Here is a 15,068-nt window from a genome sequence, read left to right as displayed (position 1 = left end):
ATTTTGTTCGTGTACTTTTCGGTCAGGAGGGTTGTCGATGTATTTGTAGTAATAATAATATAGCTACTTGTGTATAGTTTTAAAACCGAAAAACTCGCTTGAATAGGAAACCGACCTAAAAGTAAACTACATTTTATTTAATCTTAGTTATTACTAGTCACGATATTAGACTAATTGAAAATTGTTATTGTTTTTAAGTTGTTGAAAATTACTTTGATATTTATAGATTCCGTTACAAAGATATACGGTCGGGTAAAAAATAGCGTGGAAAAAAGGTAGTATTTTAAAATTACTACTTTTGTAATACGCTTTTTTACTGTTAACAGCAATTGATGTAGATATAAATAAAAGTGCTAAGAGACGCATCATAGCTACGAATGATGTAATAGTAATAGAGTATGAAACCTACCGTGTATCTAATGCAATCATGTCGCAGTGTTATTCCATCTGTGCGTGCACTTAGAACTTCTAAGTAATGCATTTTGTTTTAATTTAATTATCACTATCAATTAGACAATTCCTTCGTGATTTTTTTTATGTGAAATACATGCAAAAATATTAAGAAAATTTATGAAGGCGGGTGGGTGGATTGCTAAAACGAAATTATTCATTTTACTGCAATGACTAATGAACCAGCTCTCTGCCTATGCTGGGTAGGGGGTTAAGTAAGGCTCGCTGTCATCCCACTGAGTTTCTCGCCGAATCTTCTCAGTGGGTCGCGTTTCCGATCCGGAGGCAGATTCAGCGAAGTACTGCTCTTGCTAGGGTTAGTGTTAGTAATGTTTTTCTCAGGTTGAGCCCGTGAGCTCACCTACCCGTCCGCGTGTAGAAATCTGTATCGTTTCGTATGTCGTATCACTCTTGTCAGAGTACCAATCGATGTTATCTTTGGTTCCAGGCCGAGATATGGTCGGTGTTTATCGCGATACTGCGGAAGAGCGTCCGCAACCTGCAGGCGTGCACTGACGTGGGACTCATCCACCACGTGCTGCAGCGGCTACCGCGAGCGGAGACCGTCGTCGCCGGTATGTATACGCCTTTATATTATGTTCCGATCACTGCTAAATGTACCTACGGTCTAGGATATATGGTTGAACTTGGCTTGAAAGCTACACAACTTCAGAGTCAAATAAAGTAAGACATTCATGATTCCTAATTATTATTACATCGAACATTGAATACTGTAATTGATTCTTATGTAATATAGATTCTGAAAATATGATCAAATTTTAAAAGTCATGGTAGTCCGGGAGATATCCGTGGTAAACTTATAGTTGGTATCATTCGTAGCCTTATCGGTAAGATCGCTAGCCTGCTCGTCTGAAAGGAAAGAAAGGAGGAAAAGAAAGGATTGCCCGTTTTTCAGTTACTTCCTACTTTAGGATTAAAATTTGAGACTTAAACAACATGACTCAAGGCCCGGTTGTGATGAATTAAATGAGCGTGAAATTTAATTGAAGAAAACACACAAATTTTATACATACTTCTCAAGATCCTATAACCATTATGTAATACAATTCCTGGGCTTTCAAATACCTACATATATTTTTTTAATTACCGTACTCGACAGTTTACCACTTTTACCTCTCTCCACTCCAATGAATTTTGCTTACCATAAATTCCCATTGAAAAACTACGTATACAAATCGGGTTAAAAAAATAAAAGAGCGAGACAGCAATCTATCCGGTGGATGGTATCGGTGTGCTTAATGCAAGGGGGCGGACGCCTATGTTTTATCTCATTCGAACCTTTTTTTCTTACCTGCGCCCTTAAGTGCAACCACCACTTGTATACTTCTTGAAGCGTTATGCTATCCTGGTAATCCTGAGAAATTACTTTCTTCAAATGGCGTCTTTAGGTTCACAAGTGTGTGTGTGGGTTATACCGTGCTAACATTGATATGCCGTATAACTTCTGTCATACTTAACTTCTTTCAAAAACTTGCGAATATTTCACAGAGAGCTCTCATATAGTTATGTTCACCTGGTATTTGTGAGAAAAATCTAAAACCCTTATAAATTGTGTCAGAAAAAAAGAACAAAAATCCATCCTCTACTGCCATTATGGTGCCCTGGTAAGCTTGAGAAACACGATTTGAGTCTGGGATATACGTTAAATTATTAAGAACTCCGTGAAAAACATTTGACGCAACGAGAATCGAACCTACCAAAATTTTACTTTTTACCATTCATCCACCACCAAAATTTTACTTTTTACCAACTCATCAAAGTAGCAAATTAAGCTTTATCTTCGAAGACTAGATTGTCTCTTTTTCTGTTGGTTTTGTTCCAATTCCATAGTGAAAAAAATTTACTGCAGACGGCAAGTTTTGTATTCACCTCTTACATAATATGGAGTCCTGGTACTAAAATGGTTGTTAACCCCTCCCTTCATTTTATAAAAAAAGTTTTTTTTTATTTTACTAGGTAGAGTTATATATAATAATAAAATTATACGTTATATTTAAAAAAATATATATTTACCGAATAGTTTACTGTTTTGACATTATATTATCTGAAATTCTGATTTTGGAAATTAATAATAATATGAAATCTTTATATACCAAAATGAATTGCTGTTCGTTAGTCTCGCTAAAACTCGAGAACGGCTGGACTGATTTGGCTAATTTTGGTCTTAAATTAATTATATAGGTCCAGAGAAGGTTTCAAAGGTTAGATAAATATGAAAATGCACGGAATATAAATAAGAATAACAATTTTGTTTTCCCTTTGATGTGTCCCCGTCGGACGGATTCCTTTTGTTTATTATAAGTTTATTTTATACAAAACTTTCGATTGAGGCAGTACGAAGTCAGCTAGTATGACATAAATAAGAGAAGTGTAAAACGCAAAATTATTGAAATATTTTGTGGAATACATACATATACATATTATTATGCAGAAAATGTTACGGGAATGTCGTTTAGATTATATTCTGCAGTGTTATTACTATTGTTGTCCCACGAACTTGAGAAAACACGCGAGCGCATATGCATGTATATATTATGTATATATCTTTAACAAGCAAACACAATAAATTAGAGTTGCTTGTTCAGAAAATGACTAATTTCACTGTCGATTCCTTCTACAATTCCTTGGGTTGTGATCTCCTGGATTAATTGCGACAAAACAATATATTTTGTGCTGTGTTTTAGGTCACCTAGGGTTTTATGGCACCCGGCTTCAGTTTTATGTTCCTAGAGTGCCCTTCTCAAAAAATATACAAAGTCATAGAATTACGAGCACCTTTATTTTCTACAAACTAATCACGAAGATTTCTGTTTTTTTTCTAAAGCACGAAGTCATTGTTACGGCGCTCGTTCTCAGCTCACCTCCTATTGTGTCATACTAGCCTAATACCTCGCGTGTCGTGATTCATCATGCTCCTTATTCCGCGTTACTTTTTGCAGCCATAAGAAATATAGGTCAGTGTTTCCGTGTAATGAAGAAGTGTAGAATGTCAGCTCTCTAAGCGTCGTGTTGAATTACACCTCATTTGCTGTTAAGTGCGTTCCCTCGTCCGTGTCTCATTAATAATTCTAATGCAACGGTAAAAGGCCATCTGTGGGCCCAAGTGACACTTTCATTTTTGTTGAATTTCTTACAAATGTTATATTTTATTATTAATCTTATCTTAGTTCGTTGTGTGTATTTTTTAAAATGAATTTTTATGCATTAATCAAAGCGTTCCAGGACTCTCTTTTCATATGCTCGACGATTTTGTCTTTCACTTTTATAGATTTTATACTCGTAACAATGGCATTATTATAAATATTTATTTCCATTCTTTTTTAGTGAAATATTTATTATATTTGGATTGGTGTACACGTGGCCAATATTACTTCTTTCCGTCTATGCGATCCTAGTTGTTATGTGAACATGAAGGAATTAAAATTCAAGATTTTACTGTTCAGAAATTTTGAATAGATTTTTTTTCTGGAAATTTTCTTTAATGTGCCCCCATCATATTTGCTATTTTAGAATTTATTGATATATTTACACCAAAGAACCCTCTCTGGTTGCTGAAACAAAGGCTTTGAGAGTGTGGGACGTAATTAATTATGAAACTCTCTTGTACCTATTAGTGTAAATAATATCTAGTTAAAAAACACAATACTATTCGATACACCCTGGTTGTTTATAACGTCCTGGTAATCTTGGGAATACACGATGAGTTACTGAGAAAAAAGCTTGTGCTTACTAAACCTTTTTGGTTTCATGGTGTCCTGGTAATCGTGAGAACTGTCTGATCCCGTTTTAAAACACTTCTTTGCATAATATCCATGTTGTTCATTTTGCAAACCTAGCGCCACTCGATTGAAATAATAAATACGACATCAAGTAGGTACATAAATAATAATTAATTTATTAAACAAAATTATTAACTTGTGAAACATTTCAAAGTTAATGAAACCGACAATTTCGTTTCTAACAAACATTTAAATAATTCTGAAATCAATGTTGATATAATATTAATTTATATAATGTAAAATCTGAAGAAACAAACAACCCAAGCATTATGAAACAAAATGAAATATCAGTCTCGATAGAATAAGCCTTGTTTGGAAAAGAAATAAAACTACCTCTCCACTTTTGATTTTGTATGCAATCCTGGTAGGCGTATGAATAAAACCATACCATACAGAAGATGCAAAAATGAAAGTGCACTTTAAAAAAAAAAAATTAAAAATATTTCCCTCGAAAACGTACAAATAAAAAGCAGTCTAAAAAATAGCTAAGAAAATACATGAATTTTTGATCTTACTGTGCACGTAATATGATTGCTCTGTACAACGATTTCGCGTCATGATAATCGCCTTATCGTTGCCGCCGCTGACTACTTCCCGAATCCTGATCACGCAGGAGCCAGTCACCGTCGACGCCCTAGACACGTCCTTACGGATCCATCAGATCCAATAACCTTTGCATTAGACGCCTTCAGCTCTAACACTAGGAGCAGGCTTAGGGACCTCGGTAACCGTACTCGTCGAACTCGACAAAGAGTTCGCCGTGCAACCTAACCCATGAATCAGCTCGCTGAGTTTCTCGCCGGATCTTCTCAGCGGGTCGCGATTCCGATCCGGTAGTAGATTCAATCGCGAAGCAGCTACTCTTGAGCTGTTAGGTCTCCTTCGGAGGCGCTCGGGTAGCTGCTAGCAAATCCCACCTCTCCTGGCTGAGCCTTTGCTCGCCCACGTGTCCTGGTGAAACTGGAAAGGCCTCCGGGCCACCAGTAATCCTTCAATCATAAAAATAAATAAAAAAAATAAATAATAAAAAAAACAACGATTTCAACAGAAATAACAAGACTAAAAACTTCCTGTAAATTTGTGATGTCCTGGTAGTCGTGAGTTCAATTTATTATTTTTGAGCAATCATTTATCCACAGGTGCCGAGTAAAAATTATAAAAAAAGTCACCATCACTGAAGCTAAGGTAGGTCATTAGATGGTAAAATGGACGATCGAAACTTTTCATGGTCGTTACGGTTACTTTTGAAATCTCAAAAATATTTTGAGTTTTTCCCGAATCCGATGCTTACTTCATCTTCTTTAGTGTTGTCGTGTTTAATTTATTATAATGAGCTGATAAATGACAAATCCGTGATAATCGTAAGTGAAACAAATTTATTACCGTAAAGCATTCATTGAAAGCTATTTAGCTGATGGTCCTGATAGGTTGGAGTAACTACTAACCATCAGGCAAGCCTTGTGATTGTCCACCTACAAGTTGCAAGAAAACATATACTGACGTAGTTACGGGCACTCGATTAATAAAATGCACTAAAACAAGACATTTTAACGTCTCATAGAAATAAAATTTTAAAACTTATTTTATATTAAGGTTTATTCATTATAATAATATAGCGTTATTTTAAACTTAAACGTTAACAGGGGGCGTAGCTCAGATGGTAGAGCGCTCGCTTAGCATGCGAGAGGTACCGGGATCGATACCCGGCGCCTCCAAGCCTTTTTCATTGTATTATTAATTTTGATATTTAATTTCAAATTCACACATGAAGTTTTGGTATTTATAATAGTTAATGGTCACCGTTGTTCAGGGACAGTAGCACAGCCTAGTGTTGGCCACAGACTGACAAGACCTGTTTCAAATGTTGTTTGAGCGAAAATAATATCATAGCGCTTAGGAAGCATGATCAGGGGTTGCAATGTCAAGGTAGTGAGGATAAGGATTTTTCGTGGTGGTAGGGCCTTTCGTGAGTCCGCGCGGGTATGTACCACCACCCCGCTTATTTCTGCCGTGAAGCAGTAAAGCGTTTCGGTTTGAAGAGCGGGGCAGCCGTTGTAACTATACTGAGATCTTAGAACTTATATCTCAAGGTGAGCGGCGGCATTTACTTCGTAAATGTCTATGGGCTCCAGTAACCACTTAACACCAGGTGGGCTGTGAGCTTGTCCACCCATCCAAGCAATAAAAAAATGACCTCTGCTCTCGTAGCGGGGGTGCGATTGTGAAATGGATCCATTACTTATAACAATTCCTAGGATACGAAGATCCGGAGACATATCACCAGACTGCTGATTAAAAAAAAACCACATGTGCCTAAGGCGTGAAGTTAATTTGTGCTATATATTATATCGGTATCTAAGCTAGACAATAAATCAATAAATACATCTGATAACAATAATGAATGTATTGAGTTACACTCAATAAAATTAATAGCGGGTTTATCTCGTATGCGCTTAAAATAATGATAGCAGACGTATTTGGTTATATTTATTTAATTGGCAGACGGTTTTAGGGCTCGTCTGGTGTTAAGTTGTGACTAGTGCAACAGACATCAAAACGTGAATGCGACTATTCACCTTCAGTTTTCGATGAGCTTGTGTTATACAACGGCTGCCCTCAAACTTTTTTGTAGGCAGACTACGGCCCATCTGATGGTAAGTCGTCACCGTCGCTCATGGACATCAACAAGGCCGGGGTACAGTCGAGCCGCTGCGTACTGCTAACTCAGTTTATCAATTGTAACGTCAATTGTTCGTATTTAATTCTTACGATACGATATTATTCGTTCCTTGATCACACATGTTCGGATCAATACGTAATCCACATATTATATAATATACTATGTACATGTGTACTTATAATGTTATATTATCTATATACATATATAAAAATGAATTGCTGTGCGTTAGTCTCGCTAAAACTCGAGAACGGCTGGACCGATTTGGTTAATTTTGGTCTTTGATTATTTGTGAAAGTCCAGAGAAGGTTTGAAAGGTAGCTAAATATGAAAATGCTCGGAATAAAATAAAAACAAGAATGTGTCGGACGGATTCCTTTTGTTTTTTTTAAAGTTTATTTTATACAAAGGTTTAGGTCTTTTATTTATCGATTGAGGCACTACGAAGTCTGCCGGATCAGCTAGTAATATTATAAATATTAAATTTTGTTTGTTTCTAACGGTTTCACTCATTAAATACTCAACCGACAATACACGTTGCCAAGCTGTAGAGCAGGAACCTGGGTACCTTGTGTACAGAAAAATAAATCCCTAAAATAACGCGAGTGAAGCCCGAGGTTAAAAGTTAGTTAACTTGTTACGTCCGCGTTGTGAATTTGAACTACTGCTCAGATTTAGATATAATTTAAATAGAACTAACTTAGAAGCACCAAGAAATGCAAAAGAGAATCATCAAAATTGATTCACTTTGAAACAAGTTCTGTTATTAACACATGAAAATAATGTCTTTCTTTTTTGAAGTCGGTTAACAGATTGTATCGAATACTCTTCTATACTAATATATAAATCTACGGTGGTTTCTACGGATGTTCCGTTATAACTACTGAACCATGCATCCGATTGACTTGAAACTTGGTATCCATGTAGAAAATACACGTACTTATTGGATAGGCTAATATTTATATGAGTGTTGGACTCCCTAATAAAAATAATAATGTTAATTTTAAAGGCCCAGCGAAGCGGGCGAGTACGTCTAGTATACATATAATTTTAAATCTTGCTTTCTCGCTGTGAAGTTTTATGTCTGATTCTTTGTCGGTGCTACTGACCGTCGGAACGCGAGTGAAAGGAGTTTGCGTGATCAGTGAGATAAGGCATGTCCTCGCTCGAGGCAGTACCTCTGATTTATCTACAACATATCATGTAATTTCCGATATGTTATCAACCGGGGGCGTAGCTCAGATGGTAGAGCGCTCGCTTAGCATGCGAGAGGTACCGGGATCGATACCCGGCGCCTCCAAAATAAATTTTTTACTTCAGCTACACGAATTAAACAATTTACAAATCTGCTTATTTTTAGACGCTTTATTTTGTCGTAAAGTACACCAAAACATTATGGCAATTTCTGTCATTTCTAATATACTTCCGCTTCCAACAGTCAGGAAATAATCCACAGATTGCAGTAGTTCACTCAATTCTGTATTGCTTTAATTATAACTCCACTTGTACAATCTTTAGATATCTGCTGACTACTGAATACACTGCTTGCTGTCCCGTTTTTTCAGACTACCGCCTTTTTTATTATGTCACGTCCCCACTGCTGGCATTTCTCCCACCAACAGTGTTGCTATTTGGCAATCCGATAATTGCCTTAACTTTAACATGATACATTTTATTTTAATTATTTTACAACAAACCTTACAATACTATGGTATCTAAAACGTACATTCCTGAGAGGTGTTTCTGTAAACACATCAGAAAAAAAATTTCAATACGTATTATAACCTCTTTTCGGATTCAAACGATTCACGTAAATGCGGACCAGACTGTCAAACTTAACATATAAATAGGCTTTTTGCTCATTACTTTAGTGACAAAGAATTAATAAGAAAGGCGATTGAATTCCATCTCTTAACAAATGTTGTATTCGACGAAAGCACTAGAAAATATATTTATGAAGTTACGATGAAGCCGCTTTCGTAAATAAACTCTTCAAAGGTAAAAAGAAACACGTGTTTCTTTATTTCTGAAAACTCGCCTCGTTAGGGGTGAACCGGGCTGGGGAAATTTATTTATGAACATTGATAGTCTGACGTGTTGTATTTATTGTTATAATATTGTATATTGATTTGATAATATATTTATATAATTGCATCATTTGGACAGTCGAAGTTCACATGGTGTTAATATTAGGGGTTAAAGTATGAAATTGCCGATTTGTACTGAAAAATTGATATTCGTTTTTTTTTTCATTTAACATATTTATTTAATCAAAATATCTACCATTATTATCTGCATTATATATATTATCTGTAATATATATATTGCTGCCATCTAATAGGAAGGTCATGTATGCCTTTGCGATAGAACTCTGGTGATCTAGATTCTACAAACTGTATGAAAGCATCTTGTACTGCCTCGTGAGAAGAAAACTTTTTATCCCGTAGAAAATTGTCCAAATGACGAAAAAAATGATAGTCCGTCGGAGAAAAATCTGACGAATACGGAGGGTAAGGATGGTTTCTAATTGCAGTTCTTGTAGAGTTAAAACGATTTCTCGTGCTGTATAAGGTCTCATAGAGCAATAATGGTGAAGATCGATTCATGAGTCGGGGCTGTTTCACTGCAAGTTTTGCTATCATTGTTCGGAGTTCAGCACAATAAACATCTGACGTTATGATCTTGACCAGATCGGAGAAAGCTATAGTGAATAACACCATGCTGAGACCACCAAACAGTTACCATTACCTTTTTATTGGTAAGCTTTGCTTAAGGACACTGTTGCGGCGTTTGACCCGGGGTCAGCTATTGCATATTTCGCTTACAGTTATCGTAAAGAATCCACTTTTCACCACATATCACTATTCGATCCAATATTCCTTCATTTCTGTATCGATTCAACAAAGCAACACAAGCTTCAACATGTGTTTCTTTCTGCAGATCAGTCAAATCATGAGGCACCCATTTTTCAAATTTTTATTTTTTTTATTGATTTGACACAAATAAGTCAATATTGTTGGTAAGGTTACGTAAAAACATGCCGCTAATTCCTGGGTAAATTGGCTCGGATCGGCTTGCACCATCTCTTTCAATTCATTGTTATTCGCAGATGGTTGTTCCACGTGGTTTGTTCTTCAAATCAAAATTTCCATCACGAAAGCGTTTAAACCCAAATCGCACGGTGCGTTCATTAGCAGTCCTCTCTCCAAACGCAACATTGATATTGCGAACTGTTTCTGCAGCTTTAGTTCTGCGTCGGAACTCGTATTCAAAAATCACTCGATTTTTCGAAGTTTTTCTTGTCTAAGCTGAATAAAAAATAACAACTGAAAGTCTATAATCAAATGTTGCACATTTTTTAAAGAAGAATCACATAGGTACTATTTGAAAAAAAGTTTCACTCAAAAATCTCAAACCATAAAGGTTCTATGTCAATTCAAAATACCTATTACAATAAAACGGCAATTTCATATTTTAACCCCTATTAAATACGGTCGTGAAGTATTTAAATCAACTTCAAACTCAGTAACAATTTTGAAGTCGTCGTGGCCTAAAGGATAAAATGTCCGATGCATTCGTATCTTGCGATGCAACGGTGTTTGAATCCTGCAGGCGAGTACCAATTTTTTAATGACCTACGTACTTGATAATTGTTCACGATTGACTTCCACGATGAACGAATAACATGAGACCTCAGAACTCATTTCTCGAGGTGGATAGCGGAACTTACGTCGTAGGAGTCTATAGGTCCCGGTAACCACTTAACACCAGGTGGGCCGTGAGCTCGTTCACCTATCTAAGCAATAGAAATAAGCTCACACACGTGACTGACAGAAATAGTCTGGGCGACAGTACCTACAGGAGCGACATCATTACGTTCTACCATCAGCAAATACGCAGAAGAGTTAACTGTACAAGTTGAAATTGCTCTTTTTTTGAGAAGAAAGGATTGCTGCTGACCCGAAAGCCTTTACAGTTTCACCAGGACAGGTGGGCGAGCAAACGCTTAGCCAGGTGGGTTGGGATTTGCATCTACATCCGGGTCGGAATCGCAACCCGGTGAGAGGACCCGGCGAAAAACTCAGCGGGCTGATGCATCTGTTAGATTGCAAGTCGAGTTCGACGAGTACGGTTACCAGCTTCCTTAAGCCTGCTCCTAGTGTTAGAGCTGAAGGCGTCTAATGCAAAAGTTATTAGATCTGATGGATCCGTAAGGACGTGTATAGGCTAGAGTTGTTCGTGAACACGTTTTGAGTAAGCTTGGTCTGCGGGATTTGAACACGGACCTGATCGCATTGCTCTGTGTGAGTACACCGCGTATCTTATCTGTTAGCCCGCGGAGATTTCAGGGTAGTTAGTCTCTCACAAACCGCATAGTTAAAGGTTGTTAAATAAAGTTTTGGTGCAGGTCTTAGTTCGGAGGTCTTATTAAGCACGTTGGTCTGATCTGAAATATATAATTGTACCAATTTAAGATGGTACTAATGGATAGTAAAGCCTTAAAAATTATTCCATTGTCCAGATTTCAAATCTAAGAAATAAACAGTGAAAGAATCAATTTTTAACCAACATGACTAAACAAGATCATATGTGATCTGTACGACTTGTGTATTGGAAGAAACAAATGTTTTTCAAAAGGAAATTTGTCTTTGACAAAAGAGTATCTGGAGGCGCCGGGTATCGATCCCGGTACCTCTCGCATGCTAAGCGAGCGCTCTACCATCTGAGCTACGCCCCCTGTTGCATTAATATTATAATATTTCGGTCACCTTCCGACGAAACGTGATCTAAATAACTGGAACAACTGACATTTATAAACGCAAGGCCGCGGTTAGCACGTGCCTCTTTCACTTACGTTAAGGCGATGTCACAACGACGTAGCGTTGCTATGAAATTATCTAGAGCTGCGGACACATCACAACAGTCCGCTAGTAGCCATCATCGTTTCAACTTAATTAAACTTCCAATCCTTTTTTTCTTGAATTGTCACTTATATGAAGGAACGTCCATTTGAAAGTCGGTTTCTCTTCGCTGTCACGACATACGCTCGCGTTGGTGATTAGGAGTTACGGATTTTTTTCAATACTCTAATATCTCTATTGGACCTTTTGTTTAGAGTTTCTACAGACTGCGAATCACTTAACTAGGGTCGTGTAAATACTTCATAAGATTGATTGAAATCGGTTCGAACGTTGAATACCTGATTGTTTGCATCGATACATAAACTGCTATTAGCTTAGCTTGTAAAGGGCGTGCTATAAAGTGTTAGATGTACTCAGGGACGTCTTAAATTAGGCTGGGGCCCTTGGGCACACAAGAATTTGAGGCCCTTTTGGAAAGTAAAAAAAGCTAATTATAATAACATTTTTTTACTGAGTATGACCATTTATTATAGGTAATCAAATACGGTATGATATAATATGTCATTAATGATATTAGATGCTGCTGGTTTTTTGGTTACGATCGCTAGATGGTGTACTTAGTAAATTAGGTAGAATGCGTTCGGAAATATTATTAATTAGTACAGTAGGAATAGGCGCAGTCATCGATATAGTGGCGTAGTATATGCCTTGTAAGTACCTTCTGATAAGATTACTGATTTGTGAAAAAAGTTTAATGTGCCCGACAAAAATGTTTTGAGAATAAATGTGTGAGAGAAGTTGTCGGTCCTTAGGGCCCCTCTGAGAATGGGGGCCCTGGGCACGGGCCCCGTGTGCCCTTATGGTAAAGACGGTATTGGATGTACTGTGTAAGAGATACGTGAGTACAGAGATGACGTAAGATTGGCCCGAATCGAAAAGAGGATATGCGGCGTCGACCCCGCCTAATGTGGGCTAAAAGGAAAAGCTTAGCTTGTAGCTTTAGGTAGGTATTTTCTTAAAATTTGTTAGTAGTACAATTAATTAAATAAACTTAATGTGGATTATGTTTTTTGGTACCATTATCAACAGGGGGCGTAGCTCAGATGGTAGAGCGCTCGCTTAGCATGCGAGAGGTACCGGGATCGATACCCGGCGCCTCCAATATATTTTTTCTTCCAAATTAGTTAAGATAAGCTGGTAGCGACTTCATTGACTCTCGGTATTGCTGATCTACGCGACGACGCTAAATCCACAGTCGGGTAGTAGGATCAATAATTTACAATGCCAATATTGAATATATGACCTTTTTTGAGGTCGGTTATCGAAAAAAAATCATCAAAACCATAATGTTTACTCATTAGTTGGTTGCAGCGCCGTGGTCTTTAGGGGCGAGTGTTTTTTTTTTTATTGCTCTTGTGGGCAGACGGTCACACGGCCCACCTCGTAGTGAGTGGTTACCGTCGCCTATGGCCTTCAGCAATCCCAGGGATAGAGCCAAGCCGCTGCCTATCGCTAAATTTGTATTAAATGAGTGTAATTTGCAATTAAAATAACATAACTCAACAAAGACTTCCGGCTTACACTAGAGTAAATGGTTGTAGAAGGAAAACTATAATACAATTCTATTAATTTATTTACTGGTGGTAGGACCTCTTGTGAGTCCGCACGGGTAGGTACCACCACCCTGCCTATTTCTGCCGTGAAGCAATAATGCGTTGCGGTTTGAAGGGTGGAGCAGCCGTTGTAACTATACTGAGATCTTAGAACTTATATCTCAAGGTGGGTGGCGCATTTACATTGTAGATGTCCATGGGCTCCAGTAACCACTTAACACCAGGTGGGCTGTGAGCCCGTCCAACCATCTAAGCAATAAATAAATAAAAAATATTATTCCAACATCTACACCATGATCAACTCACGTGCCAAGTGTCACATTAAGGTTTTGAATTAAAATTTTAATAGTGACATTTCCTTCGGCCCTATTAACGTCCCGAAAGGTTCTACAAACCGACAAATGAACAAAAAATACGTTATTTTCTTTAAGTAAAATACAACTTTACAAGTTTAACTGTATACTTTTATTACAAAATCACAGACAGACATTTTTGTTTATATATTATTTATCACAATTATATAATATATAGTTTTATCAATCAGATAATCTGTATGAAAACAAATAATTATTGAGTATTGTTATTATTAAAAAGGCAAATAATTTCATTTAAACAGGGCTGCTTCAATTAAGACCGATTGTTTTGATACACTGTCTGAGAACTCGCCGCGCACACACAGATATAATGAATAAACTCATTAGTGACTATTGTTGTTTGAAGGCTGGATGAAAACTAAATTCCTTCAGTATATATTATTTTTTAATGCTTAAGTGGGTGGACGAGCTCACGGCCCACCTGATGTTAAGTGGTCACCGGAGCCCAATAGACATCTACAACGTAAATGCCGCCACTTACCTTGCGATATGAGCTCTAAAGTCTCACTTTTCAGACTACAACGGCTGCCCCGCCCTTCAAATCGAAACGCATTACTGCTTCACGGCAGAAATAGGCAGGATGATGGTACCTACCCGTCCGGACTCACAAGACGTCTTACCACCAGTAATTACACAATTATAATTTTGCGGGTTTGATTTTTATTACACGATGTCATTTCTTCACCGTGGAAGTCAATCGTGAACATTTGCTAAGTACGTGTTTCATTAGAAAATTAGAAATTATGAGCTTCTCTAATTCATGTCTGCTATAACAATAATATTTGTCTTGCAGAAAGCTAAGACGACGAATTCTTAGAAATAAAACTAATAATAAAACAAAATAAAAAAATTAAATAAAACTTACCATGTAAGTGGAAAGAAATCAGCAGTTTTTCTAGGCAAGATCTTGGTAACTGCTTGTGAGGATCTCGCCATAAATAATTTCTAATGAATGTATAAAAGGTAATGTGCAGTTTATTCGTGCCTGTGGGTATTTCGTGGTAATTATCCTTGAACATATTATTTCTAAAACATGCTTACATGACTCTAATGTCTTACTTTTCATATCATTCCGTGGCAGCGAATGATAGTATTTCACGTACTGTATCATTTGCTGCCATGGATTATTTCAGATTTTGTATACCTAATACTTGAAGCCTCAACATAGCAAATTACTAAATCATCCCCTAAAATGTACTGCGCCTTGTAGGTATTTTTTTAAAATAAGGATTTTCTCTATAAATCAATATTTTCGGTGACGTTGTTATTGTTAAAAGAAAATTCCATTTTAA

At 37.0% G+C, this 15,068-nt stretch overlaps 1 protein-coding gene and 4 non-coding genes across 8 annotated transcripts in view; 4 read left to right on the top strand and 1 right to left on the bottom strand.

Moving 5' to 3' along the window:
- The window catches only part of LOC101744498 (neurobeachin), a 573,788-nt gene that overhangs the window by 215,802 nt on the left and 342,918 nt on the right, over nt 1-15,068 (top strand). For all 4 annotated transcript variants that reach the window (XM_062672222.1, XM_062672221.1, XM_062672220.1 and 1 more), the window contains exon 3: nt 899-1,025. In XM_062672222.1, coding sequence (XP_062528206.1) covers nt 899-1,025 — 127 coding nt within the window. The remainder of the gene's footprint in view (nt 1-898; nt 1,026-15,068) is intronic.
- TRNAA-AGC (transfer RNA alanine (anticodon AGC)) lies at nt 5,893-5,965 on the top strand. Its single transcript has one exon. It is a non-coding gene; the product is annotated as a tRNA-Ala (tRNA).
- On the top strand, nt 8,155-8,227 carry TRNAA-AGC (transfer RNA alanine (anticodon AGC)). The gene has a single exon. It is a non-coding gene; the product is annotated as a tRNA-Ala (tRNA).
- On the bottom strand, nt 11,593-11,665 carry TRNAA-AGC (transfer RNA alanine (anticodon AGC)). The gene has a single exon. It is a non-coding gene; the product is annotated as a tRNA-Ala (tRNA).
- Nucleotides 12,878-12,950, top strand: TRNAA-AGC (transfer RNA alanine (anticodon AGC)). The gene has a single exon. It is a non-coding gene; the product is annotated as a tRNA-Ala (tRNA).

The sequence above is a fragment of the Bombyx mori genome, chromosome 14 (assembly GCF_030269925.1).
Source record: "Bombyx mori chromosome 14, ASM3026992v2".
In the NCBI taxonomy this organism is placed as follows: Eukaryota; Metazoa; Arthropoda; class Insecta; order Lepidoptera; family Bombycidae; genus Bombyx; species Bombyx mori.
The sequence above is the reverse complement of the archived record's forward strand: the minus strand, read 5'-3'. Positions and strand labels throughout refer to the sequence as shown.